Here is a 27438-nt window from a genome sequence, read left to right as displayed (position 1 = left end):
CAGATCCTCCTCCTCTCTTTCAGATGTTCCTCAGAGGAGAACAGGAACATTCAGTGACGCTGCTTTCAGCCACGACGCTCCTAAACTATGGAACAGCCTGCTGGAGGATCTGAGAGGAGCTGATAGAGATATTCAGACTTTTAAACTAAAAACATATTTACTCAGTCTGGCTGTTATGTAGGGTTTAATAATTGTATTACTTACTTTTTACTGTTATATTGATTTAAATGTTGCTTTATTTAGAAAGAACAGAGCTGCCAGATTAGTGCTACATTGCAATTTCCATACCAATGTCTGTGAGACGCACAATCAGTTACATCGGCTGACTGTGGAGGAAAAAATAAAAACAAACATCTTGAACTTCATGAATAACACAGTCTGCCAAAACACCTCAATCTTCTTTCAAGAAAAGCTGGTGTACACAGGTTCATGCCACAAGCACACTACGCCTCTACTGAGTCCAGAGCTCCTGGCCTTACCAAGCCCAAGGACAGATTCCTTTATGTGAACTGTTTTATATTGGAGGAGTTACTGCCTGGAATATGTGATATACGCTTCCCATCACTAATAGAAAACTCAAGAACAGAATCTCTTTTTAAAAAGTCATCCAAAGATTTGTTTTCAGCTTGAGATAGACTCAGATATTATCTGTTCTGACTGTTTCTGGATTCTTTGTTTTATTTTCTACTTCTCTTTTTGATTATTTGTCTCAGGGTTGTTATGGTTTATTTCATGTTCAGCAATATTTGATTACATCTTTTAAGATGTTTTGAATTGTGATTGTAAATTACTGTTTCTTATTGTTATGTGTGGACCCCAGGAAGACTAGTGACCACGATGTGGAAGCTAATGTGGATCCAAATAAAGAATAAAGAATATTAATTTATTAATTTGAACTGTTTATCTTATTTTATTTTTATTTATCTACTCAGTTTTATTGACCTTTTTAGCCTTAATTTTATTTTCAACTCTTATTCTTACCCTTTATTAATTAATTTATTTTAACTATTTATATTCTTAATATTAATTTTATGCTTTAACTCATTTTAATTACATATTTCATTGTAGTTGGTGTCCATTAGTCTCTATTTTAACATCCATTTTTGTTGTTTAATATGTCTTGCAGTTATTTTATTTCTGCTTCTTGTTTTCAGTGGCTGTAAAACTCTTTGGGTTGCATTTGATTTGTATGAAAGGTGCTTTATAAATAAAGCTTGATTGATTGATTGACACAGAGACATGTCATTCTGAACATGTTGGAAAGGAGTCACTGCTTTAAGGGTGTTTTTAGATCCCCTTATCAGCATGTCCGAGGTGTTTGGTCACAGTGTTAGGCCTGTTTGAAGTTATTTAAGGATCAAATAACACACTGAGGTTAACCTTTAAAGAAACAACATCCTGTGACTCAGCCCTTCCCATTAGTCTGGCTTAATTCATGCTAAAGGTTAAGCAGCATGTTTACCTTGCAGCCTTCATGTTAATACAACAGCAATCTACACATTAGCATAGCATGCAGAAGACATCTATGCTGCTGCAGTGCAAAGGTGGAGGAAGAGATAAGCCTGCAGACGAGCCCTCTCAGCTCTACTGCTGTTAGTACATAACCACAGAACTGCTGCAACTGTGACTCGTGTTTAGTTTAAGAGGGTGTCCAAATCTAGAGTGCTACATTAAGAACACACTTGTAAATCCCTGGGGAAGGGCTGGCTTTACAGGGACTACAGCAGTTTCTGTGCACCACAGACAAGTCCAAGATGAGCTGCATGCAGAATGAAAACTACAGTGAAACTTGATCCACAAGATGTATCTCTGTATACCGCTGAGTGATGGCTCAGGTGAGGACCTGCAGACAAAAGCAGGCTCCAGTTTCAGCAGTTTGCTGCAGTGTGGTGTCTGTAAGCTGATATATGTGTATAAGAGTGAGCAAGAAAAGAAAGGCAGCACACACTACCTCATTAGGTCTGTGTTTACATTACTACTTGATCGGTGGCGTGATGAAATAGAAGCTACACCCACGCTTGCTTGCTCTGAGCGTTACCTTTTCACTGAGCCAAGGGAGGGGCTCGACTGCTGCTAGGAGACACATGCACAGACCTGCATGCACACGCACACGCATAAACACACAGGCATGCATACACACCTCTTTTTGTTCTTCTCTGGAGTCATTCATCTCTGACTTTGAGAAATGGCTGCACAGAGTTTACGAGCAGCTCTGTCTCTCTCTCAGGTTTATTTTGAGTTGGTGGACAACTGTGAGAAAAGAGGAACGTCAGCAGAGGGAGATTATATTTGAACACATCATATCTACCTCTATATCTATATCTGTATCTGTATCTATACGCTCATGTTGAATCACTGAATTCAGAAGATTAATGAAACTATAATTCATGAGGCTTTGTTCTTAATGAAAAATTAGCCTATGTCTTAAATGAACTGAGCCACAGTTAAGAGCAGTGGTGTGAACAATGCTGCTTTATATTTCTGAACTCCTTCATCATGCAGTTTGCACTGGACAGATTGTTTGTGTGAAACTCTTTTAATGCCACTTCAAACATGTTTTAGATGAACTAATGAAAGTGTGCATGTTCAGTGCATTGTTGGGTAAGTTGTGTTAACCTCAGCCTGTTTTAATGAGCTGATTACTCTGATTTGTACGGTGGCCCTGAAGGACAAAACACATTTACAGAAGATGAAACACTTTTACAAAGTTGGAGATAAATTTATATTTTGGAAAACATTTTTATAAAACAAAATTACATCAGCAAAACACTTTTACCATTGAGTCTGACTCCTTTCAGCCTGGCTCTGTTTAGTCTGAGGCGATGTGGTCTGAGGCCGTCTCATCTGGATTCTGACACATGATGAAGGTTTTCTGGAGACATGATGCTTTTTCATCTGAGGTCTGACACCTCTCTCTGAGACCTGAGGATGTCCTAATATGTCAACCATGTCCATGTTTGGTTTCTCTCCATCCAAACAAACTAAATGACCCCTCGCTCCATCAGTTACAGATCACTTCCTGTATTTGGTATGTTCCTTCTCTGTTAAAATGAAATGTTAATTTGTTTCAGAAATGGTAAAAGTGTTTCATCTTTTGTAAATTTCTTTTGGCCTTGGTAAAAGTGTTTTTTTGATTTTATAATTTTGTTTTATAAATTTAAAAATGTTTTCCAAAATGTAAATTTGTCTCCAACTTTGTTAAAGTGTTTCATTTTCTGTAAATGTGTTTTGTCCTCCAGGGCCACCGTAGATTTGACACCATAAACACGACACCATAAACACGATGCAGAGCACAAACTAAATCTCTCATCACTTCTTTTTTAAACAATATATTGATTATGTTTTATTAAACCAACAACATAATCCCCCCAAATAAATAAATGAAAACAACAAGTGAAAAAGAATAGAATAAAACATGAATAATAAAATAAAGTAAAAATAAATAATAATAATAGTAATGAAATAAAATAAGTTAATACACAACTCAGTCAGTCAATCAATCAATCAATCAATCAATCAATCAATCAATCAATCAATCAATCAATCTTTATTTGTATCGCGCCAAATCACAACAAACGTTATCTCAAGACTCTTTTACAAACAGAGCAGGTCTAGACCACTCTATGTCAAATCCTGAACAGAGACCCAACACCAAGACCGGATCAGACTCAGTCTGACCCCACCTTAATCCACCATGAGCATTGCACCTCACAGTATTTAGCTAGTTACAGTGGAGAGGACAAACTTCCTTTAACAGGCAGAAACCTCCAGCAGGACCAGACTCATGTTAGACACACATCTGCTGAGACCGTGTTGGAGAGAGGGATAGAGGGAGATGAAGAGAGAGAGGTGATAGTGATGAGACGAGTCGTAGAATCTGTTGCCACTGGAGTCCAGCACGTCCGTATCAGGAGGACGTCTACGGCAGCTCAGAGGAATCTACGAGACAAGGGAGCTCAGGGACTCTAGAAAGGACTATGGTTAGTAACTTTAATGGGACAGGAAGAGATAAAGTAAGTGATGAGGGGGTTGGAGGGAAGGGGGTGAGATAGGATCCCAGTGTGTCAGTGTGCCAGTTCCCCCGGCAGTCTAGGTCTATAGCAGCATAACTAAGACCTGGTCCAAGCCTGATCTAACTAGCCAGCTCTAACTATAAGCTTTATCAAAAAGGAAAGTTTGAAGCCTACTCTTAAAAGTAGAGAGGGTGTCTGCCTCCTGGACCCTGACTGGTAGATGATTCCAAAGGAGAGGGGCCTGATAACTGAAGGCTCTACCTCCCATACTACTTTTAGAGACTTTAGGTACAACTAGCAAGCCTGCATGTTGGGAGTGTAGTGTTCTAGAGGGGTAACAGCGCACTATGAGCTCTTTAAGATACGAGGGTGTCTGATTTTTAAGGGCTTTGTAGGTTAAAAGAAGGATTTCAGCTCCATTTTTCAGTTAATTGGTTTGGTAACATCTGAGAAACTTAATTAAAGGTGACCACAGTTCTTGAAGATCTCCCCCCTGTCCCCAAAACAATGCATGATGCCATCTCCTTCACCCACATATGAGGGCACGTCCACTTTCCTCCAGTATAAAGATACCAGCCTCCTGGCCTGCAGGAGTCCAAAGTCCATGAGTTTTAGTGGCCTTGAGGTAAAAGTTCAGTTCTCTGGGTTTAAACCAAACACACACATCTTTGTTTGGAAAGGAACACTCACTGCAGCGATCTTAGATCAAGTTTGTACGACTGACTTCCAGTGATTCTGTTGTTTTGGAGAGTCCCAGACACAGTGAAACCCTGTCCTTCCAAACATTACTACAGGTATCTGGGATGTTGGGTGACCAACAATTGGGTAATATAATTCTCATCAACCATTTATATTGTAGGAGTTTCATCCTTGTGTTTATTGTTTTTGAGCTTTTGAACATGCCGCTTCCCAATCTGCCTCCTGATTATCCTCCTGGAGCTCAGATCTCCATCCAGCCTATCAGTGGTGGTTTCCTTATCATGTGCTGTAAGAGCCTTAATCAAATAAAGAGATCTGACCTCTCCCCTCTAGATTTATGAGTGTAAGATTCTCCAGATAAGATGATGGATGATGTTTTGACATTATAAAATGTTGTTTCTTTAGGATGTCACATGTTTGATATAATTGATCAAATGTAAGAATGACCCTATCCTTATAATCTCTCCTAACGTAGTGATCTGCAGTCTCTGTTCACTTACTGCAGCTTCTTTTGTTTGCACTGCTTTCAGGTCATGTGCAAACACACACAGCTGATGCACACTCACAGCAGCACTGTAAAAAAACCAGCCTGTAGTATTTGGCCTTGCACAGAGATTCTCTTTGTGAATCGATGCAGCCTGCAGGCCTTGAGCAGGTCCTTGTCCAGGGCTGAGAATTTGCATTTAAATTGCCTCGCCCACACAGCCTGATGCTCTGCACCTGAGGAAGAACAGAGGGAAGCTGGATGAGTCTTAGAACGATGACATATCACTACTATATTTCACAAACAAATAAAGACAAGCACCAACAACAACAACACAGGAGCAGGATCTCTGTTTGCTTTTTGTCTTATCTCTTATTTATCCCTCTCTGAAGTTTGAGCTGTGGAAGGGAGCCAACATATTTAATGACCTACTGTAGTGAGAGTTTGCTCTGTACTCTCAACAATTAAAGAACTATCTGGTTTCTACTTTGACCGACGCAGGCGTGGCAGGACGTGTTATATCACCGGCTTGGTCAAAGATTAAGAATAACACGTTACCATGCATTCCCCTGAAGGGTGTCTCCTTGACATTCATTGACCAAACAGACCCATTAGCACTCCCATTACCTGCATTTGTAGTGGTTGACTGCTTCCAGAGGAAACAAATCACCTCATACTCGACCACCTGCCCTCGTGTTCGGCCGTTTGGGGACAGAAGCTGAGGAATGCATCAAAGTGCTTGAACTTCAGGAAGTAGCCCCTGCCATTTAAAAGTCAGTGAAGATCACTTCAATTAGATTTGATCCTGTAGGGACGTCGTGACAAGAGTGAATGGAGGACAAGCTAATATTAGACACAGTTATGGAGGAATAGATGGCGTGGCTAGTGAGAGCGAGTCTGCCAAGATGTAACACATTACAGAAGCATTCAGACAAGTCATATCGAGCCTGTCCCTTAGAAGACGACTGGGAATCCTTTAGATGCAAGTCAGATCAGGGAGTGCCAAGGGTTGCTGTGTAACCTGATATATAGGTTACACAGTGGTGGACAGTAACAAAGGAAATGTTGTTAAAGCTGGGGTTGGTCATCAGATTTAGATCCTCTTTTTGTTCTGCTGGTTAAAATGATCTTCATGTCCTGATTGTAGCTGCCAGTGATTCAAGTTTATAGATTGAATTCATTTCAATTCATATAATAATTTAAGTTAAAGACTAGAATAATTTAAGGTTCAAGTATTTAGCTGTTTATTATAAGTTAATAAGAATTGTTCCTCATAGAAAGTGAAAGCTTCCAGAACATGAGAAAGGGGCGGGGCTTAGCAAGATGCACCTCATGCTTGCCATGCAGCAAGGTGAATGCAGAGAGGAGAAAGCTGCTGCACATTGGAAGACCTGGGAAGCCAGAAATTTCATTTTTACTCCCTTACAGTTCATGGGGCCAATGAGTTCTCACGGCATGCTCAAAGCCACAGATTGTGCAAAATAAATGCCCGTAAGAAAAGGAACGCCTTGTGTCCATGTCCTGACTGGAGGGAGTTACACTGATAGTAATCAACACATAATGTGTTCTTAAAACAGAGGTAAGAAAAGCTGCTATCTACAGCCGGAGTAAACCTGGGAAAACACCAACCAATCCCTGCCATCAGGAGCCAAATCATCAAACCAATCAGATCCCGACCTGCCGTTCTGCCCGCCTCCTGCAGAGCGTCATGTTTGTTTGTGTTTTTAACTTTCACTATGAGAATGTGTCGGTGTTTTCTTACTGCTGAGTGAGACATGAGTTAGTGAAAACACAAACCATGTGCTGAGGACTGGTTCGGAATCAGTCACCATCATATGGTCGTGAATCAGCGGCGCTCATGCATGGGAGCGGGGGCGTGGTTTTAGAGGAGGGGGGAGGGGCTAGAGAGGGGGGGAGGGGTTAGACGGAGTCATGAGGAAATGCTACATTCAAATTCATGCTAGTTTTCCATGACTACCAACCCTAGCTTTAAGTACATGTTTGAGAATCTGTTCTTTACTTGAGTATTATTTTTTGTGAACTTTTTACTTTGACTGCATTTATCCAGTCCACTTTATTTATTTAACACATTTAAAAAGCAATCAAGTTTAGCAAAGTGCTGCACAGTAAGATAAAATAAGTTAAAACACACAGAACAAAAAAAAAGAGAATAAATAGAATAAAGTAAAAGAATCATGATAAAACAAGAAAAACACTTAAAAAGAATAAAAACACTGTAAGAGCAAATATAAAGAACAGAGACAGAGACCACACAACTCACTCTGGGTTTAAAGACAAGGAGTTAAATTATATTTTAAGATGGGATTTAAAAATCAGTAATGTTGGGGACAATCTAACATGGGGGGGGGGGGGGTAATTTAAAGACAAATCTCATCCTTCTGACTCCTCTACATTTCTATCAGTGCTCTAGTTACTCTCATCTTTATCTTTGAAGTCAGCTCATGAATCTTCTTCTCTGAAATCAGATCCCAGAGACCGTGAACTGTTGGTGTCCTTGTGTTTGGTTTGTCTCAGTGGTGTAGCCGTAGATCAGATCAGACGTTCTTCAGATCAGTGCGTTCATGTAGTCATGGTGATGATGGCTCTGACTGAGAAGGATGATGATTCTCTACCTGAGCACCACGGCTGTATTTTAAACTCACGTTTGAGGTTTTTGAAATACAGAATGATTCTTTGTATTGTTGTAAATCTCTGATCTGTTTACCACACAAACACAACATCATCATCTAACCTGAGACAGCATGTGGAGGTCTGCAGCTCACACACTGCTTTGAGTCCAGAGGAACATTGTGAACTTGTCTGTACTTGGAGTAACTTAGTTTATATTTCATGGTAGACTTTGTAGAAATGAAATCATGATTTTAAACAGAACGGAGCAGAATGTTCACCCATGCATTCTTGACTGACCTCATGCTTTGTGGAAATATGTTTAGAGATATTTTAAAAAGTATAATACAGTATTTTTAAAAGCAAGTACTCTAGGACTTTAAGTCAAGCAACAACTTTCACTTGTATTGGAGCAGGGGCGGTTCTAGGATCGGATGTTTAGGGGTGCTGAGCTGGGCAAGATACATTTCACTGTTTTATACATTTTAATGTAATTTCATTCCCATGTCTGTGAAAGAAAAGAAAAACACTTTTTGAGAAAGTTTGTGACTAAAGCATCTAATCTGATAAAGGTTATTTAAATGCTGAGCCACAGAAAAAGAGGAATGGATTGGAATCATAAAGAAACAAGTGGTAACCATCATTTCTGGGGAAAGATAACTCCAGCCCCCTATAGTGAAGACCAAAAATACATACAATTGACTTTGGAGTTATTTTTTGGACTTTCATTTGAAATGCACAACATTTAAAACACATTAACAGAAAAGGAGCTGCTGTATGTCTGTTGTTAAAATGTTATGTCTCAACCAAGTACTGTATGGTTTTGAAAATTGTCTAGCATGTTAAAAAGGACATACAGTAAAAAAAAACGCTTATGTATTGGAGTAATGTTTGAGCAGGAGGATCTATACTTTGATTTAAGTAATGAAGATGTGTACTTGGTCCACCACTGGGCTACACACAGACACAGACAAGTAGGGCTCCATTAGTGCATGAAAACTTAAAGAAGGGAAGAAATAATGATTATAGTTTGGCAAGAGCTCAAATATCTGGGTACTTTAATCTGCAGGATTTTCCTTTAGAGAGAAAGCTCTAAATTAAATCACTGCAGACTCAAAGAAGTATCTGCACGCTGAGTTTAATGCACTTTATTTCTTCTTCTATTCCCCTGTGTTTGTGTGTGTGTGTGTGTGTGTGTGTGTGTGTGTGTGTGAGGCATAGGCCTGTGTTTTCATCTCCCACTATCTTGTGTCATATATACCTGTGTGGCTCACCACATTAATCTTGCCCCCTCCTGAAGAGATAACATGAATAGAGGTTGTAATGGAGGTAGTGTTGATAAGACTCCAAGCTTCATTTAGGATTTTAAGATCATGTTCAGTGAAATGTGTGACTTATATATGATGCATTCTGTGTAGGCTGCTGTAATCAATCAATCAATCAATCAATCAATCAATCAATCAATCAATCAATCAATCAATCAATCAATCTTTATTTGTATCGCGCCAAATCACAACAAACGTTATCTCAAGACGGTTTTACAAACAGAGCAGGTCTAGACCACTCTATGTTAAATTATGAACAGAGACCCAACACCAAGACAGGATCAGACTCAGTCTGACCCCACCTTAATCCACCATGAGCATTACACCTCACAGTATTTAGCTAGTTACAGTGGAGAGGACAAACTTCCTTTAACAGGCAGAAACCTCCAGCAGGACCAGACTCATGTTAGACACACATCTGCTGAGACCGTGTTGGAGAGAGGGATAGAGGGAGATGAAGAGAGACAGAGAGAGATGATAGTGAGGAGACGGATAGTAGTAGTTGTAGCAGCTGGAGTCTGGACCACGTCCACAGCAGCAGAGATCCAGAGGAACCTACGAGACAAGGGAGCTCAGGGACTCCAGAAAGGTCTAAGAAAAGAGAGAAGAGAGGGAGACCAGAAGAAAGAAAAAGAGGAGAATAACTGGTGAAGGAAAGACAGAAGGAAAGGACGGGATAAGAAAAGGAGACATAAAGGATGAAGAAACATGGAGAGAAAACAGAGAGAAGTGAAGAAAGAAAGAAAGAGAGAAAGAAGGAAGGAAGGAATGAAAGAAAGAAAGGGATATAAGAAAGAAAGGAGAAAGAAAGAAAGAAAGGATGAATAACAGACCCCAAAAATGAATCTACAGCAGAGATCCAGAGGAACCTACGAGACAAGGGAGCTCAGGGACTCCAGAAAGGTCTATGGTTAGTAACTTTAATGGGACAGGAAGAGTTAAAGTGAGAGACAGGCAGAGAGAGGAGAGAGAGGGAAAGACAGGATCCCAGTGTGTCAGTCTAAGCCTATAGCAGCATAACTAAGACCTGGTCCAAGCCTGATCCAGCTCTAACTATAAGCTTTATCAAAAAGGAAAGTTTGAAGCCTACACTTAAAAGTAGAGAGGGTGTCTGCCTCCCGGACCCTGACTGGTAGATGATTCCAAAGGAGAGGGGCCTGATAACTGAAGGCTCTACCTCCCATACTACTTTTAGAGACTTTAGGTACAACTAGCAAGCCTGCATGTTGGGAGAGTAGTGTTCTAGAGGGGGAACAGGGCACTATGAGCTCTGATTTTAAATTCTATTCTACATTTTATTGGGAGCCATCCTCTGCACACACGTGTAATACATTAATGACGTTATAACCACACACACTGACCTTCATGCAGAGACTGAGGGACTGCTGGTGCGACACATTGCATGCAGTGTATGTGTGTGGATGTTTTTGAATCAGGCAGCACTTCAGTGTTTGATTCTCTTTGCATATACTGGTGCAACACTGGGCATGTGTAGTGGAGCCGTGTAGTCCAGCCCCGCAGCCCGCCCACCTCCCTCCTCCTCCTCCTCCTCCTCCTCCTCCTCTCCTGGTCTCGGTGCGCCCGCAGCAGTCTCCTTCCCGGATCACTCAGAGATGGCTGTGAAAGTCTGCAGATCTGTGCTGCTGCTGTCCCGGAGCAGCGGAGCGGGGGCCGGCAGCCTCCCCGCACTTGTTGTCTCTTCACAGCGACACCACCAGCACCTGAGACCGGTAAGTCCCAGGACGTGTGTGCGCGCAGGAGGGGGGAGGAGAGGTGTGTGTGTGTGTGTGTGAGAGAGAGAGAGAGGGACCGGGCGGGCAGGCTGGACCGGGGAGAGAAGGCAGGCTTGGCTAAGGAAGTAAAGCTAACTAGCCTGAAGATTTTCCGTTCCTGTGTTTCCTCCTGATCCACGGAGAGGCTCGGGAGGAGTCCGGATGAGTCCTCCTGTGTGTCCGTGTGTGTGATCCACGGATCCACGGAGAGCTTTCACAGGCAATGCAGGTTTTTGTGGAGCGCATGCTGAGGCTCATCCACCCCTCATTGCGCTGCCCCGTTTACAGTCCCCAGCCTGCAGACTCTCTCTCTCCTGCTCCCACATACAGACTCATATCTCAGCCTTCCTCCAATGCCCTTCAACTTTGCTCTCATATTCCCCCAGCCTGAGAGGGTGCAGGCTAATTCCTGCAGTTTATAGGGATTGGTTGGTTCACCCGCCGACGGCAGGGGATGGGTGTCTTCTTATAGCTGTGTTGCAATGAGGATGTTTGGTGTGAGAGCTGCTGCTGCTGCTGCTGCTGCAGCTTTTGGAAGGTCTGTCTGTCAGTACATGACTTATGGTTCCTCTCATGTCTCTGCTTCGACATGCTCTGTGCAGCAGCAGCAGCAGCTCAGCAGCAGCAGCAGCAGCAGCTGGGTGCTGCAGCAGCAGAAACTCAGAATAATGAATGCCTGAGTGAGAGCTGGAGAGGAAAACTACTCCAGTGCTTGTATAATGGGGGAGATACACTCACTGCTTATTCATGCACACACACATGAGACCTCACTGAAACATGGAACCCACACTTGGATGATGTCAGACTCTCCGGGCCGCCTCTGCTGGTTTCTCCCCTCCCTTGCGGGTGTTTCCCCGTTCAGCTGGGAGATCCTCGGTGTTCCTTCAAGCCGAAGCAGGTCGTTCAACACATGAAACATGGCCTCGAGTAACAGGAAGGGAACGTGTCAGGAAAGCTGTCCCTACATTGCAGTATTGTGTGTCTTGTTCCTGCTTCTGTGCTGAAACTCTGAGGGTGTACAGCCGGCAGAGAGGAGGGAGGTGAGGCACAGGCTGGACTTGAATACGAAAGAATGAGGAAGTGATTGCGGCCCAGGAGAGAACAGCTCCTTCACTGTAGACTCAAACACCGCTGTCATGTTTTCTCAGTCTTCTCTTTCGCCACACTACTCCCTCCATCTCTCCAGTCGCCTTGTGATCTCCCTCTCTCGTGTTTTTGTTCCTCTCTTACAAACAAACTCTGCCACGCGCCTCCTGAAATGAAGTGAGGCCTTCCTCCATGTGAGGCAGGCCGGCCTGGAGGTTCAGTAGCTGACAGGATTGACTCTCTTGGTCCAGACCGGCCCCTGGTGCAGACGCCCACTGTGAACTATTACAATAGAACACATTTGCCCCTGTGGAGAGGGGATATCTCCCCCTCACCTCTGGAATAAGTGGACCTATTTAAACCTTAAGTGATTTCACAGAGTGAGTCGGGCTCTCTCTGAGTCGGCTGTAATAAGTTCTCATTTTATTTCAGTCTGCTCAGGTTGGAGTTTTGTTTGCTTGTCATATTGTGTCTTCGTCCATCCAAGCGTTGCTGCTGCAGCTCCCAACGCGGGCCTGTCACCGTGTGACAGCCCAGCTCCTGATTTCATTTGTGAGTCCTTCACTGCAGTGTGGGAAGTCTGTGTTTCTCCACTTTCCCCTGTACAGCTGCAGAGGGACACAGAGATAACTACATTATCCTTATTTCCTGACACAGATTCAGACACCTGGACTTGACTTTTGTCTGACACAGTCTTCAAATCCAATACCAGGGTGATAAAAACATAATAACCCAGTTATATCTTATAGTTTTAGATCAATGCAGAACCTCCATCTGCAGTTTATTCCTCCTTATGGATCCATGCATACCTATAATCTTTATTATTTGTACCTCCCTTTACCTAACTTTGCATTTCATCTGTTACTGCCTCTGTACTTATTCATTAACATCACATGAAGTCTCTCCAGGCACCAGGAGATATTTTGGGTAGACTGATGAGTTATGTTATCAAATCCCTGCACTGATGGTCCGACCAGCCGACCCTGCATGAGACAGAATTGGATGCAGACGCTGATTCTGGAAGTTGCAATTGAATCTCAGTAAACAGATTTTGTGAGTGCAGGCAGACTCTGTAGGAGGAGGCTCAGATTTTGGGGTGTCAGGACTGTCCTGGTTTCCATTGATAGACTGAATCAACAATCTCAGACGTTGGCTTTATACAGGGGAACAGTTCATGCAGAGAGGAAGAGAGGTGGAAAGAATCAACCACAATGCAACTGTTGGACTGTGTCCGTCAGTTCTCATCTGAAGACTATTTAGTGGTTTATACAATCTCATGATACCAGAAGTTTGAACTCTGAGTTATAGTTATAGCCTTTTTATTTTATAGCACAGCTGAAGAGAGACAGGAAATATGGGGAGTAGTGAGCGGGGGAAGACATGCAGGAAATGGTCGAGCGGTCGGGAATCGAACCGGCGACCCCTGCGACGAGGACTGTAGCCTCTGTATGTGGGGCGCTTAGACCGCTAGACCACCAGCGCCCCCTCAATACTTGTTTTAATTCCACAGCAACACAAAATGAACTCCAGGGAACTCTAAATGTTTGGTTTTGTTATGTTTGGTTTCCATCCTGCACACAGAGCTCATACAGATGCAGTCACTGAGCACAGACCAACATGTAACATACTGTTGATATCAGATAGTCTGCAGGGAGTGAGCTCTCTGTGTTCTCTTACTATGTTAGTTCTTTAATAGGCGTCAGTCCCTCTGCAGGGCTGTGGAGCTCCCTGTCAGTGCTGTGGAGCTCCCTGTCAGTGCTGTGGAGCTCCCTGTCAGTGCACAGGTCAGAACCATAGACTGGATTAAATATGGTTGTAGTCTCAGTGACATCACACATTGGTTTCTGAAGCACACTATTGAAGCTTATAGACGTCGGTGGACACCATGTTGGAAATGTTGACTCATCACAACGATTGCTTGAGAGGTGATTATACAAAACATGAAGCCTCAATATCTTTAAAACTGATGAGTAATGAATAAATCCACCTCCTGTGCAGAGTGTGCAGACAGAGAAACAAGCTACTCAGAGTGTAATCATTTTTTGACCCAGGCTGTAAACATGTTTATTTCTGCTGTAAAGATCCACCCTTTTTGAATGGGTGTGTATGTGGCTTCTGTGCTTTTGCAGCCAGCCTCAAGTGGACACTCAAGGAACTGCAGTTTTCTAGTAATTTGACTTGTAGACAACTTGTACAATAGACAGCATCAACAAAGAGAAAGGTATAAATAAAGCACATTAACACACGAGTCAGGAACAGGAGCAGCTTGTTTTTAAATGATTGAACAGATGTGATTTAAAGCAGTGGATGGAGGGGATGGATTTAAGAGAAGGGGGTAGATTATTCCAATTGGCTGGGGCTTTGAGTTTGAATGACCTGGGACCAATTTCTTTATGGACTCTGGGGACAATGAAGAAGGGATGTTGTGTATGTCTGAGGGAATATGAAGATGAATATTGAACCAGGATATTGAACTAGTCTCTCTTGATCAGAGGTTGCCGCTTGCTCTTGGTCATAGACTGTATAAGAAATGGACGGAGTATCCCTGACGTCACCCATATGGGTGCCATATTGGAAATGCTACCAAACTTCATCTGAGCTAGTGTGAGGTGAAGAGGCGGGCCTTTAGCCTCTTTGCTAACAGCTACAGGGTGCAGGCCTGTCAATCAAGTCTGCCATGTCCTTATTTGGGAAAAACTATATTAATTATAAATAAATCCACCTCCTGTGCAGAGTGTGCTGATAGAGGAATGAGCTATTCAGAGTGTAATCATTTTTTGAACCAGGCTGTGAACATGTTTATTTCTGCTGTAAAGGTTGACCCTTTTTGAATGGGTGTGTATGTGGCTTCTGTGCTCTAGCAGCCAGCCTCTAGTGGTCACTCTAGGAACTGCAGTTTTGAGCACTTCTGCATCAGCTTTATGAATTCACTGATGAATATGAACTCCTTTGCTCTTTGTCTGTCTGCCAAACATAAGGTGTGCATCTAGCATGGATGCTAAGAGGACTTTGCAGCTTCAGGTGGAGGATATGAGTTTAGATTAGTCTGTTTTAGAACCTTTTTTTAAGGTGCTCCTCTCTTTCTAAGCATCTGGTGTTGAAAAGGATGGAAGTCAGTAAACAGAAATCTGCAAATCAGTGCAGCTTACTGTTCAAGATGTCTGTCAATGCCAACTTCATTTTCTGACCGGTCTGTGAACACTAACCAGTGGATGGAAAGGGAGTCATGGAAGCTCCATAAAAGTAGCATGCTGCTCCCAGACGCCGCGCTGTCGTCACATGTATCCCAAGGTTTTCATTTAGTCTGCATATAAAGTGCTTGTATGAGGAATATGCTGCTCAAAAATACAGAAATATGCACAGTGAAAAGCTCTATTCCAAGAACTGAGATGACTAACGGCTCTCCATTCTGCTCCTAAAACACATTGCACTCATTAAGGGTGAGCTCCTCTGAGGTTCAAAGCAGACTGCGAGCTTCCAGGCTCACATTTAACCTCCAACGATTCAGCTGTCGTATAAAATGCTGCCCTCTCGACGTGAGCATGGGACGTTGAGTCATCAGGAACAAGCAGTGCTTGTGAAAGGGTTCTGACGCTCAGATGGAGGAGGCGAGGTTTCTATAGTATGAGCACACTTAGTTTTCCGTGTGTCGTGTCTGAAGTGTGGGATCCTGAAGGTGACGTTTGGGGTGAGAGAAGTGAAGTCCAGTATTCTTTGTATTTCCCTTTAAGCCGACATGTTCATTAAAGCAGAGCGGTCGGCGGCCGTGGTGTTAGAGGCCGGGGGGGTCGAGGCCCACTCCTGGCTTTTAATCCAATCAGTGTAGGAGTAAACTAATTTATCCCCGCCGCCTTCACAGGCTCAGCGCTGAAGTTCTCCGGATTAGCACGATAAAGGAGGGACTGTCAGTTTTGAGCTCTGGTCTGCTGGAAAGGTGATAAGATGGAGGGATGATTGATCAACCCGTCCCCTCTCTGTCACTTTCATTGATGTGATTCAGCTCTTCACGGACGGAGTGGTGTCTGAGTCCATTTATGATCCCACATTTACATGGAAACGGGCGTTTTATATGGAGGCACGGACGCTGTGACGAGAGGTGATGAATGGAGCGTCCCAGTGTAGCTGTCATTAATGTGATCTGGGCTAATTAATGGTTTCATTCCTCACTTTGGGGTCTGCTGACCGACAGGTGGACGTCCCTCTCCTGTTGGGGAAATAACTGGATTGGCTGTTGATGTCTCCAGAGGCGTTTGATGACAACCTCACATCTTATCTGCTTCCTCTGCTGAAGAGGGAATCCTAAGAATCGTTAGCTGCTCCATCTCTTCATTGATATTGAATTACTATCTGCAGACTGAGGGAATTTTAATGGACATGAAGTGCAATTTAGAGGTTTTTTTTAGAGGGTGGGAAAATTGATCTGAGTTTTCCTGTGGGGGTTTCGTCCTGTCCTGCTCGGTGAATTCATGCGGTAGAATTTCCGGCGGTCAAAGGTATGGTTACAGAAATGATTGATTTGTTGACTTGATATTCCACTAAGTCGGTCAATACACCGATGGCATGTTCACGGTGAGGCTCTTTAATGCTTATCATTTCCACATTAGCATACAGCACTTGCACAGGGACGTCTTCTGTATCTCTTACTGCTTTATTTATCCATAAAAGGAACACACGTTTACTTTACTGGAGGATTTCTGAGCTCATGATTGGTGATATAATAAATGATATAATAAAGCACCCTGTGTCAGAGCTGATACCTATCACATTTTCAGTTTGAGATTAGAGTTTCAACATCCATCATTTATTCATACAGCCCGTCCCACGCAGAGTCATGGGGAGCCTGTCCCAGCTGTCATTTGGCAAGAGGCGGGGTACATCCTGGACAGGTCGGCAGCCTGTTACAGGGCTAACATACAGACAGACATACTCACCCTCTCACCCTCTCACCAACGAGGCACACATAAACTCATGAGCATGTTTTAGAGTGTGGGAGGAAGCAGGAGTAGTACCACATCATCTATAAGCTCCTCCTCCTCACCTACAAATCCCTGCATGCCCTCGCCCCCCCAATACCTGGCTGACCTCCTCAACCAACACTATCCATCCCAGAACCTAAGGTCCTCAGACCTGGGTCTCCTCTAAGCTGTGGACCTTCAGGGACAGAGCCTTCAGTGTGGCAGACCCCACTCTGTGGAACTCTCTCCCTCCAAACATCCACAGTGCCCCAACCCTGGACGGTTTTAAAGAAGCAGTCAAAACACACCTTTACCTCAAGGCCTGTCCCCGTTAGACATCCCCACCTACCCCCCAGACCCCCTACCTGACCCTGTGAAGAGACCTTGGGTTTCTTGAAAGGCGCTATATAAATATCAGTTATTATTATTATTATTACCCAGAGGGAACTCAGGGGAACATGCAGAAAGGCTCCAGCCAGGATCTGAACTTTCTTGCTGTGAGGCTCCAACCACTGCACCATCATGGTGCTCCAGCAGCTCCACCCAACCACTGCCCCATCATGGTGCTCCAACAGCTCCACCCAACCACTGCACCATCATGGTGCTCCAACAGCTCCACCCAACCACTGCCCCATCATGGTGCTCCAGCAGCTCTCCCCAACCTCTGCACCATCATGGTGCTCCAACAGCTCTCCCCAACCACTGCACCATCATGGTGCTCCAACAGCTCTCCCCAACCACTGCACCATCATGGTGCACCAGCAGCTCCACCCAACCACTGCACCATCATGGTGCTCCAACAGCTCTCCCCAACCACTGCACCATCATGGTGCTCCAGCAGCTCTCCCCAACCACTGCACCATCATGGTGCTCCAGCAGCTCCAGCCAACCACTGCACCATCATGGTGCTCCAACAGCTCCACCCAACCACTGCACCATCATGGTGCTCCAACAGCTCCACCCAACCACTGCCCCATCATGGTGCTCCAGCAGCTCCAGCAATATGACTCAATCATAAGACAGAGATTGGTGAACCACAGTAATTAATCTGCTGTAACAAATCTTCAAATATTAGCTGATTATCTTTAATATCATATTTAATAACTGCAGGCCTGATATGCTGGTCATACATTGTGACTATAGCTCCAGTTAATGGGCACTGCTATAATGCTAATATGCTCTATTACCTGTATGAAAACAAGCACAGGTGACAGATGGCGTTTCTCTGTAGGCTGTCTGGTTAAACTGACATACTTCACCAGAGCAATGCAACCAGGACAGACATGTGGATGTTGACCTGCAAGGAGGAGTGAAGCCTGGTGGTGCTAGCTCTGCTAATGTTAGCCACACGCTAACTAGCTTAAAGCTGCTGTTGGTAGTCACAGAGTAAACATCTGTTCAGAGAGAGGGACTTTGAATGGGAACACCAGATTTCCTCTTAGCCCCCCAACACAGATCGGCGTCTGCAATCATAAGCCTAAGGTGATTCTTGAGCCTGGTGGGACAGCTCAGGTTGTTGTAACCCTTTTCTGTCCATGTTTATCTGTGGAAGATGGAGGAGGAGGAGGGAGGCAGAGGACTCAAGAGGTTACAGGATACTGTGGACCAAGGATCCAAAATAAATAATGAAGAAATAAGGAAGTAGAGAGATAAAGAGATAAAGACAGATAAAGTAAAGAAAGAAAAAGAAAGAGTGTGTGTGTGTGTTTGTTAATGTCTGCAATCACGATAGTGCTGGACTCATGACCAATCGGAAGACTTAGTAGGGGCTGCCCCTTAACCAATCAGGACAGAGGATTGGGGATTAGCTCTGATTGGTCCGTCATAACGAGAACGAGGGGAATGATAACACTGCTTGATACACAGGCATTGGAAAACACAGAGATTTCACAATAGTCTCAGATTACTTCACTTACCGATGAGTACTGAAGGGCATTATGACCTTTTTACACCATACCTTTATACCTACCAACAGCAGCTTTAACATTGTCTGCAGACGCTGTGATGTGACTGTTTAAACAATCCTAACCCTGAAAGATTAAAGCAATTAACTCTGAGAATAATCAACAGATTAATAAACGACATGAGTCACTGCTCTTAACAGAAGTAGAGGGAGGATAAGGGACGCTGGTTTAGCTCAGCTAGTGAGCCCTATGTTAACAGGTCCAGGGACTCTGACCTGCGTCACCACCCTCTCTCTCCTTCACACACTTCTTCCCCTGCTTCGTCTTGTCCTATTAGTTAAAGGCAAACACAGAAAATGATCTTAAATATGAATGGAGCTGAGAACATTGGCATTAAAAACAGATTAAATCTCAGGACTGTCTTAATAAGGTGCTTCAGCCCAGCAGTCCTCTTCCTCTCCTGTTAGAGGCAGTAGTTTGAGATAGGGGGCTGTGGAGCAGTGAACAGGAACTGGAGGAGAGACAACTAATCTCATACGGCCATGCAGGCATGTTAGCTCCCTCTGCTCCAACCTCTCTCAGTGAGACCAACGTCCACACTCAGAATAAGTCTCTCCTTATATATTCGCCCTTCAGGAGGCGCCACCTGAAGTCTGGAATGGTCACAGAAGCTGCGTCGGTGTTGTTTGTAATGGGAGCTGTTTTCCAGCCATGAGGCCGTGTAGCTACAGCATTATCTCCTTTGTTGTGTCAGGAAAACAGAGTGTCCCTTTGTGTGATTGTTTGCTCTCGTGTGTTTGTGTGTGGGCAGAGGATCAGGGTGAAAGGGAAGGTAAAGCATACAGCAGTTAAACGTTTGATCATCAGTGAGCAACACCAGCTATAAAAGCTAATATTCCTCTTTGCTGCTCACATAAAGAAGCAGCCTGATGCTGATAATCCATCATTCTTATCATTCCTTCTCCTGCAAACACTGAGGAATTATATTATCCTGATCAGAAACAGCTGTTCCATAACACGCAGTGATGGAAGGAAAGGATTACAGATGTTTGGATTACCTGGAAACTTTAGATCTAGACCGTCTCTGTGGATCATTGTGAGTACACCACTGTGCAAGCTGTGACCCAAAACAAGCCAGATACAGCGTGTGGGTGAAGTGCACTAGTGACCTACTAGTGCTCACACTTCATTGGACACAATGCCTCTGTTGTCACCATGCCCACCAAGGCTTTCAATGGTGTTTACAAAACTGAGAGAGAGCATGCAGAGGTTTATACAACCAGGATTCTCTGCACACTTTAATGAAGTCTATGTCCTCAGCTGGACTGCATGAATCATGATTCATGTAATATAAATATGCATCCTTGTTACTCTAAACCTAATGGATGATTTGATTTTGAAGTTTCAAGGATCTAAAAAGTTCTTTCAGTCCATCGTTTTCTGCTTTTGATCAGGGAGATCAGTCAGCTGATTTACCACCAAGTGACAGCTTATCTAACACCTCAGGACTTTACAACAACAACAAGGACACCACATGGAGTCACAGACATTATTTGTGAAACACTGCAACAGTAGCAATCAGGAGTTTGTCTTCAGGTAAAGCTCAGTGGGCTCTGGACTTCATCACCGCTCCATCTGTCGTCTTGTTTCTTCCACGGCTCCATTTCTGTGCCAAAGCCGGAGACCATCTGAAGCAGGGACAGAGTCTCAGGGCCAGCATCCATTAGTTTGTGAAGAGAGCCCATTGGAAATAGTGACCCCAACTTACTTCTGGTTAATCTAGAGATTGGCAAAGAAGTGGAGATTAGGAATGACTTGCAAACACCTACAGCGCGCCCACTTTCAGTCAAAGCCACGCCCACAATTATGCAAAATTATGCATAACTCCTCCCCTTAATGCAATCAAAAAAGATAACTGAACATAGATCTACCCCCTTACAGTTGTTCCTAATAAAGAAGCTAGATACAAAGATGTGTTCCTCTCTGCTGTAAACATTTTATTTTGGATCCCTGTCCACACCACTACAACAAATTGAGTTCCTTCAAAGGTTCCTGGTCCCTGGGGAAATCTCCTGAGGTGAAAATGCATGTAATGTCTCAGTTTCCCCTCTGAGGACCCGGTTTCCTCTTCTCTGTGTTGAAAATGACATGAATTGTCCCCCCATCAAACAAAATGACAAGTGTGTTGTCATCTTTCCACAGTGATAAAATGCTGATGGCTTCAGTGTCTGTGTTTCTGACAGAGCTGCCGTCAGCTCAGGGGGGCGATCGCCCGGGCAAACAGTGTCCAGAGTAATGTTCAGTGTCTGCTGGGGACCTGGAGCTGCAGGGCTCACCTGGCAGACGCTCTGCACTGAGACTCAGATTGGTGCATTTGTTCAGCTGCACCCTTTTCTCTGCCTCCTCCTCCTCCTCCTCCTCCTCCTCCTCCGCTCTCTGTATCCATTTCAATCAGGCTGACTGGAGAGTGAGACGGTTGTGCCAAAGCATCATCAGAGTTCTGTGTTTACTTTTGGAAAAATGAACCGTGCAAATATTTGGCGGACGCAGCCAAAAACATTACATTATTACAATATTTAACATTTCATCAAGTGGGTAATTATGCAAAATGTGGCTCATCATTTTTGGCAATTATCACACAAAAGCATTTCTAGACACTTTATCTCAGGCTGTGATGGTTCATGATGTGCTTTAATATCAAATAACAAACATTACACCAAAGGCTTCTTTCATTCTGCAGCAAAGTGCTTATAGACTCATAGTTCCCACTTTGGTTCCCAAAGTTGGGGTCAGGACTCCCTGGAGGTTTGGAGATGCCCTCCAAAAAAAAAAGTAAAATTTGAATAGTTTAAATTGCATATTTTATCCATTATTATACAATATGATGTATATTTGAAAAGTGCTGTTCAACTATAAATAAAGCAGGTAAAAAAAAACAACAGTCAACAGTTTCAGGAAGGCATCAGTTTCAGCAGACTGAGTCACCGCAGAGCAGGAAACACATGTGCACACAGGTTCATTCACCACAGAGCAGCTACATGACACACACACACACACACACACACACACACACACACACACACACACACACACACACACACACACACACACACACACACACACACACACACACACACACACACACACACACACACACACACAAGCCTTTTTAAACTACTTTAGAATAACTTAACATAATGGTTGTTTGGACGTTGTGTTCTTTTGTGTTGGCCTGTTAGTGCATCTGTCCCGCTGTGAGACACTCTAATCACCTTGTGGGACAGCGGGGGGCGCTAGTTGCTGACTCTGCTATTATCTTTTTAAAGGTATATTTTTGGGGCTTTTTTGCCTTTTTTGCCTTTATTGAGAGGACAGCTGAAGAGAGACAGGAAACATGGGGAGTAGAGAGCGAGGGAATCAATCAATCAACCTTTATTTGTATCGCGCCAAATCACAACAAACTCTATCTCTAGACACTTTTACAAACAGAGCAGGTCTAGACCGCTCTATGTCACACTATGAACAGAGACCCAACACCGAGACAGGATCAGACTCAGTCTGACCCCACCTTAATCCACCATGAGCATTGCACCTCACAGTATTTAGCAAGTTACAGTGGAGAGGACAAACTTCCTTTAACAGGCAGAAACCTCCAGCAGGACCAGACTCATGTTAGACACACATCTGCTGAGACCGTGTTGGAGAGAGGGATAGAGGGAGATGAAGAGAGAGAGAGAGATGTCCACAGCAGCAGAGATCCAGAGGAACCTACGGGACAAGGGAGCTCAGGGACTCCAGAAAGGTCTATGGTTAGTAACTTTAATGGGACAGGAAGAGTTAAAGTGAGAGACAGGCAGAGAGAGGAGAGAGAGGGAAAGACAGGATCCCAGTGTGTCAGTCTAAGCCTATAGCAGCATAACTAAGACCTGGTCCAAGCCTGATCCAGCTCTAACTATAAGCTTTATCAAAAAGGAAAGTTTGAAGCCTACTCTTAAAAGTAGAGAGGGTGTCTGCCTCCCGGACCCTGACTGGTAGATGATTCCAAAGGAGAGGGGCCTGATAGCTGAAGGCTCTACCTCAGACATGCAGCAAACGCTTGTCTGGCTGGGAGTCGAACCGGCGACCTCTGTGATGAGGACTGTAGTCTCTATACGTGGGGCGCTTAGACCGTTAGGCCCCCAGCGCCCTGACTCTGCTGTTATCTGGGTCACAGGCAGAGAAGTGTTGGAGCCCCTGCTGTAAAGAGCGCTGCAACAACTAGCTTGTGGCTGCAGGGTTATATTTTTAAGACTGCTATCTTTTACATCATCAGGTTGTACCCTCAGTGATGAAGCATTTTAAAATGGGTCAGACTGAGCTGAAGGAGAATGTTTGCAAAGCAGAAACCATAACAGCAAGAGCACAACTTAGTAAATGTGTATGATTGTTAGGGATTCCAGATTCTGAGGTTCTGAAGCGTTCAAAGATCCTCCAAGAAACATCCTCTCATTCTGCAGAAACATCTGTAGGGCACAAAGTTTCTGTTGCACTGAGTAGAAGTCACTTCTGGTGGTTACAGAATGTGTTGGTTATATTTTCACTGCTTAAATTATTTTGCAGTAAACTTTTTTATGAGTTTATTTATAAGAATCTGATGAACTGACTTCCCTTGTGAAGCATTCTTTATTCTTTGATTGATTATTATAGTTAATGGACTTACCCTTTGGCTGAGGTTGAATACACTCTATCTATTAAAGCATTTAAAGATACTCTTCTTCTATAATCACATTATAATATAACCCAAATTACCAACATATGCACCCAGCTCACCCACTTTAATCTAAGAGTTCAAAGGGTTAATTGCTTGGAGTACTTCTGTTTGAACAACATGCAAAACAGCTTCTACTGAGCTGCATGTGTTTCTGCACACACTCCATGAACAGCTGTTTGGTTTGTCAATCTCTGCCTGCATGATTTTTCAGAACAAGGTCTCTTCAGCTAATTTGTGTGCATGCAGAGAAGATGTCCCTCTGCTGCTCCCTCCCAGGCTCTGTGAGATCTCCAGACATATGCTGGAGCCTGTCCTGTTTCCCCCTGTGCTTTTTATCTGCTAATTTCCCAGAGTCCATCACACTACAGCACCTGCTCAGCTCAGTTACCTTTCCTCACGCTCAGCAGCTGCTCGCCCCGCGGTCAGAGGAACGCAGGGTTCATACAGGTGCTTCAAAATGTTTGCATTTTAATGCTGTGTTTTCTTTTTTTTATATAATACTCTTTTTTAATTTTATAAACACAAACATCACAACAAAATAAACAAAACACATAGAAAACATAAAAAGTCCCACCCCAAACTACCAGAGAGCGCTGCGCCGTACAAACACACAAGACAAATAAGCACATGAATAAATGAAAGGATGACAGGAGACAGGTAAACAAAGAGCACATACAAGAAATACATGAAAGGGCAAACAGTCCTCATCTTCCAGGCACACATGAGAAGTTATATCTTCAGTAAGAAGGAGTGCAGTGGTTCCCAGATCCTCCAGAACTTGTCTGGTTTTTGATTAAGGTCATGAGTCAACTTCTGGAGAGGAGTAAGAGCAGAGATCTGTGATATCCACATGTCAGCTGTTGGGGCCAGGGGGGTAGACCACCGCAGCAAAATACATTTTGTAGCCAGAAACAAAAGAATTGTCAACAGAGATCTCTGAGTCCAAGAAAGTGTCTGGAGCATGGTTAAGTAGAGAGAAAGAGGGAGTCAGTGAAAACTGTTTACCAGTCACCTTCTGGATTACAGAGTGAACCCCCTTCCAGATAGTTTGAATGCGGTCACATGACCAAAACAAGTGGATAACTGTTCCTTTATGTATGTTCCATTTAGAACAAAGATTGGAAGTGTCAGGGAACATCCTCTGGAGGTGAACAGGTGTGTAATAGGTCCGGTGAAAAATAATGTGTTTTCAAGGTTTGGAAAATGCTTGAATTTTGTGTCTAAGTGCTTTTAAATGTAATCATATATATTTCACAATTAACATCAATCTGACTCAACAGATCGATTCAATGCAGAGAAATAAAAGAGTTAATTAGCCTATTATTTGTTGATGCTAACCGCCTGTTTATGCAACATGCTAGGGATGAGTGATAGAAGCACTGAGTCATATAACCTGTAGGTGGTTTGATGGTTCCCAGCAGCAGTACCGCTGTCACCTGCGGGGTGTCTGCAGCTCGGGGTCTCTAAAAGCACCGTGACATGCCTGAGCCGGCGGCCGCAGAGTTGGAGGCTCTCCTGCTGGATATGAAGGCAGGACGCGGTGTTTCTCATGGAGACCCGTCACAGACTGACCGCGGCCTTAAGGTGACCGGCCCTGAGCTACAAACACCCCACAGGTGACAGCTTGTGTCTGAACATTGAAGGCTTATTAATAACAGGATCAATAACAACATCAATTTAACAGAAGGAAAGATGAAAACATGAAACCTTCTTAGAGAAGCTTCAGGCTGATGTGACCTAAGATCTTAAAGGTGACATATCATGCAGAATGTTCTTTTAATGGTTGAAATCTCTCCCTGAAATCTGTGTCCCTGTCTACAAACCCCCTGAAAAGTCAAAGACTCCATTCTGCCCCTGTTCTGATTTCTCCACCTTTCTGTAAATGTGTGCTGAAACCAGCCGTTTCAGTTTTCAGTGTTTTTCATACGTCACAACGCCATCCGGTCTGTAACAGGAAGTCAGAGCTCGGAGCTTGTTCAGCCCATAGACTGTATAAAATACAACTCAACCCCTCCTCCGTTTTTCATTCCCTGCACACATGTGTGCTAACAAGGAGCTTAGGAGGGAGGCATGCTAGTTGTAGGCTGTCTTAATAAACACAAAGGTCGCTTTGACTCCCCACGTCTGCAGATTTGAAGATCTAGTGGATGATTTTTAGTTTGCATGGATAAGTGCTAGCGCTAGTTAGCATAGCCACATAGCTACATGTTGGTGGCTGTGTACCAAGACACACCTCGACATGCTGACAAATAAAACAACAAGAAACACTAAATCTGTGACCAATGGTTCAGAAAGGTCCTGCTGCAGGCGCCTCTCCGTCAGGATCAGATTCTGGATCAGATTCAGAGGGTTGAAGTAACGCGGGTCTGTGAGCAGCCGTGTATATTCAGCCAAGATGTAAACATTAGATCAACGTGCTGGACGGCCGAGGAGGCCACACCCACTTCCTAAGGGGGCGTGGTCAGAGAGAAAACAGCCTGTTCTGAGCAGGGCTGAAAAAGAGGGTTTTACAGGCAGACCAGAATCTGATTTCAAAGTGTTTTTATGAGCAATAAACTTTAAAGACATATTTTGGGGACCTCTTAGACCAATATATGTTGATGAAAAAGAGCAGAATATGTCACCATTAAAATGACTACAGCTGATATAATCTGGCCCACCCTGTGCAGATCCTCACACCTCTCTTCCTGTGTGTCTTTAAAAGTATGTAAATGTACGAGCCCTGAGATCTGTTCTGAAAGGATCAGTCTTAGACTCTGATTGAAGCGTCCCTCCTCGCCCATCTGTCTCTGTCAGCATATACGGTGCCTCTCCTATAGAGTCCTTCCTAAACTGAGATGCCTTTAGAAGCTGTTCGTTATCATGGCGATGCTGAGGCGCTGTAATGGATGGAACTGTTGTGGTGGACAGAGTCCTCATTAGTACCATGGAGGGTTTTCACCCTTGAGGTGGTAAATGACTGGTGAACCTCTGCTGTTGGCAAAGACTAATTAGCTGCTTCCCATGTTTCTGTGCGGCCCAGCGTGTCTCCAGTCGAGTCTGAAAAGCACATTAAACCAGGCCAACGTGTGTAATGTGATGATGGATGGAAGAGACGCTTGGTTACCTCCTCTCATCCCGTGGCGGCGTCCCCTGCCAGGAGGGCAGGTGAGGCTGCCGCTACAACCTGAAGGTCGTCGGCAGCCGGGCCTCATGGCCATTAGATCTGCAGTTAGGCACATTATTGTGACAGCACGACTAATCTGTGGCAGAGGATGAGTCCAAATGAGCATAGTGAATTAGCCCGGGCACATTTGGCTTGTATGAAGCTGAGGCGTGTCCAAATCTGTCAAAGAATGTGTGACAGTTTTGTGAGAGTGTTTGCAGATTGAGGTGTTCTCCTGTCATTGTTTGTGGGTCACTGGGTTTGTCTCCTCCACACCTAAACCAGCATGACAACAGCTCTGTTAGCATGCACACCTGCACTGCACAGTGTTGGAAACAGACTCTCTGAATGTGTGTGTGGATCAGACTCTCTGAATGTGTGTGTGTGTGTGTGTGTGTGTGTGTGTGTGGTCATCAGTCCTGCACTGTGAGTCCAGTAAGTAGGTTACGTCTGTGTGTTGCTGCTGTGAGCGTCTTTGAACTTGAACAGCATGTTTTATTCATTTTCTTACAGTTTTAAATCTTGATTCACAAACCTCAGGAGCTTCAGAGTGAGACAGGAGCTTCTAATGTACAATAGAGGAAGAGCTTTCAGAGTGATTCATCGCTGCAGGATACAGAACTTTAAAAATAGTATGGCCTTGATTGCTAATAGAGGAGATGTGAGCGTGCATGGTT

The 27438-nt window shown here is 43.9% G+C and overlaps 1 protein-coding gene across 2 annotated transcripts in view; it reads left to right on the top strand.

Moving 5' to 3' along the window:
- Nucleotides 1-10735: 10735 nt before the first annotated feature.
- The window catches only part of mcu (mitochondrial calcium uniporter), a 121519-nt gene continuing 104816 nt past the window's right edge, over nucleotides 10736-27438 (top strand). For both annotated transcript variants that reach the window (XM_034682523.1, XM_034682524.1), the window contains exon 1: nucleotides 10736-10879. In XM_034682523.1, the coding sequence (XP_034538414.1) occupies nucleotides 10763-10879 (117 nt within the window). In that variant the 5' untranslated portion in view covers nucleotides 10736-10762. The remainder of the gene's footprint in view (nucleotides 10880-27438) is intronic.

Source organism: Notolabrus celidotus, chromosome 4, assembly GCF_009762535.1.
Source record: "Notolabrus celidotus isolate fNotCel1 chromosome 4, fNotCel1.pri, whole genome shotgun sequence".
NCBI classification, from domain to species: Eukaryota; Metazoa; Chordata; class Actinopteri; order Labriformes; family Labridae; genus Notolabrus; species Notolabrus celidotus.
Note: the sequence above shows the minus strand (reverse complement) of the source record. Positions and strands in the feature narration are given on the sequence as shown.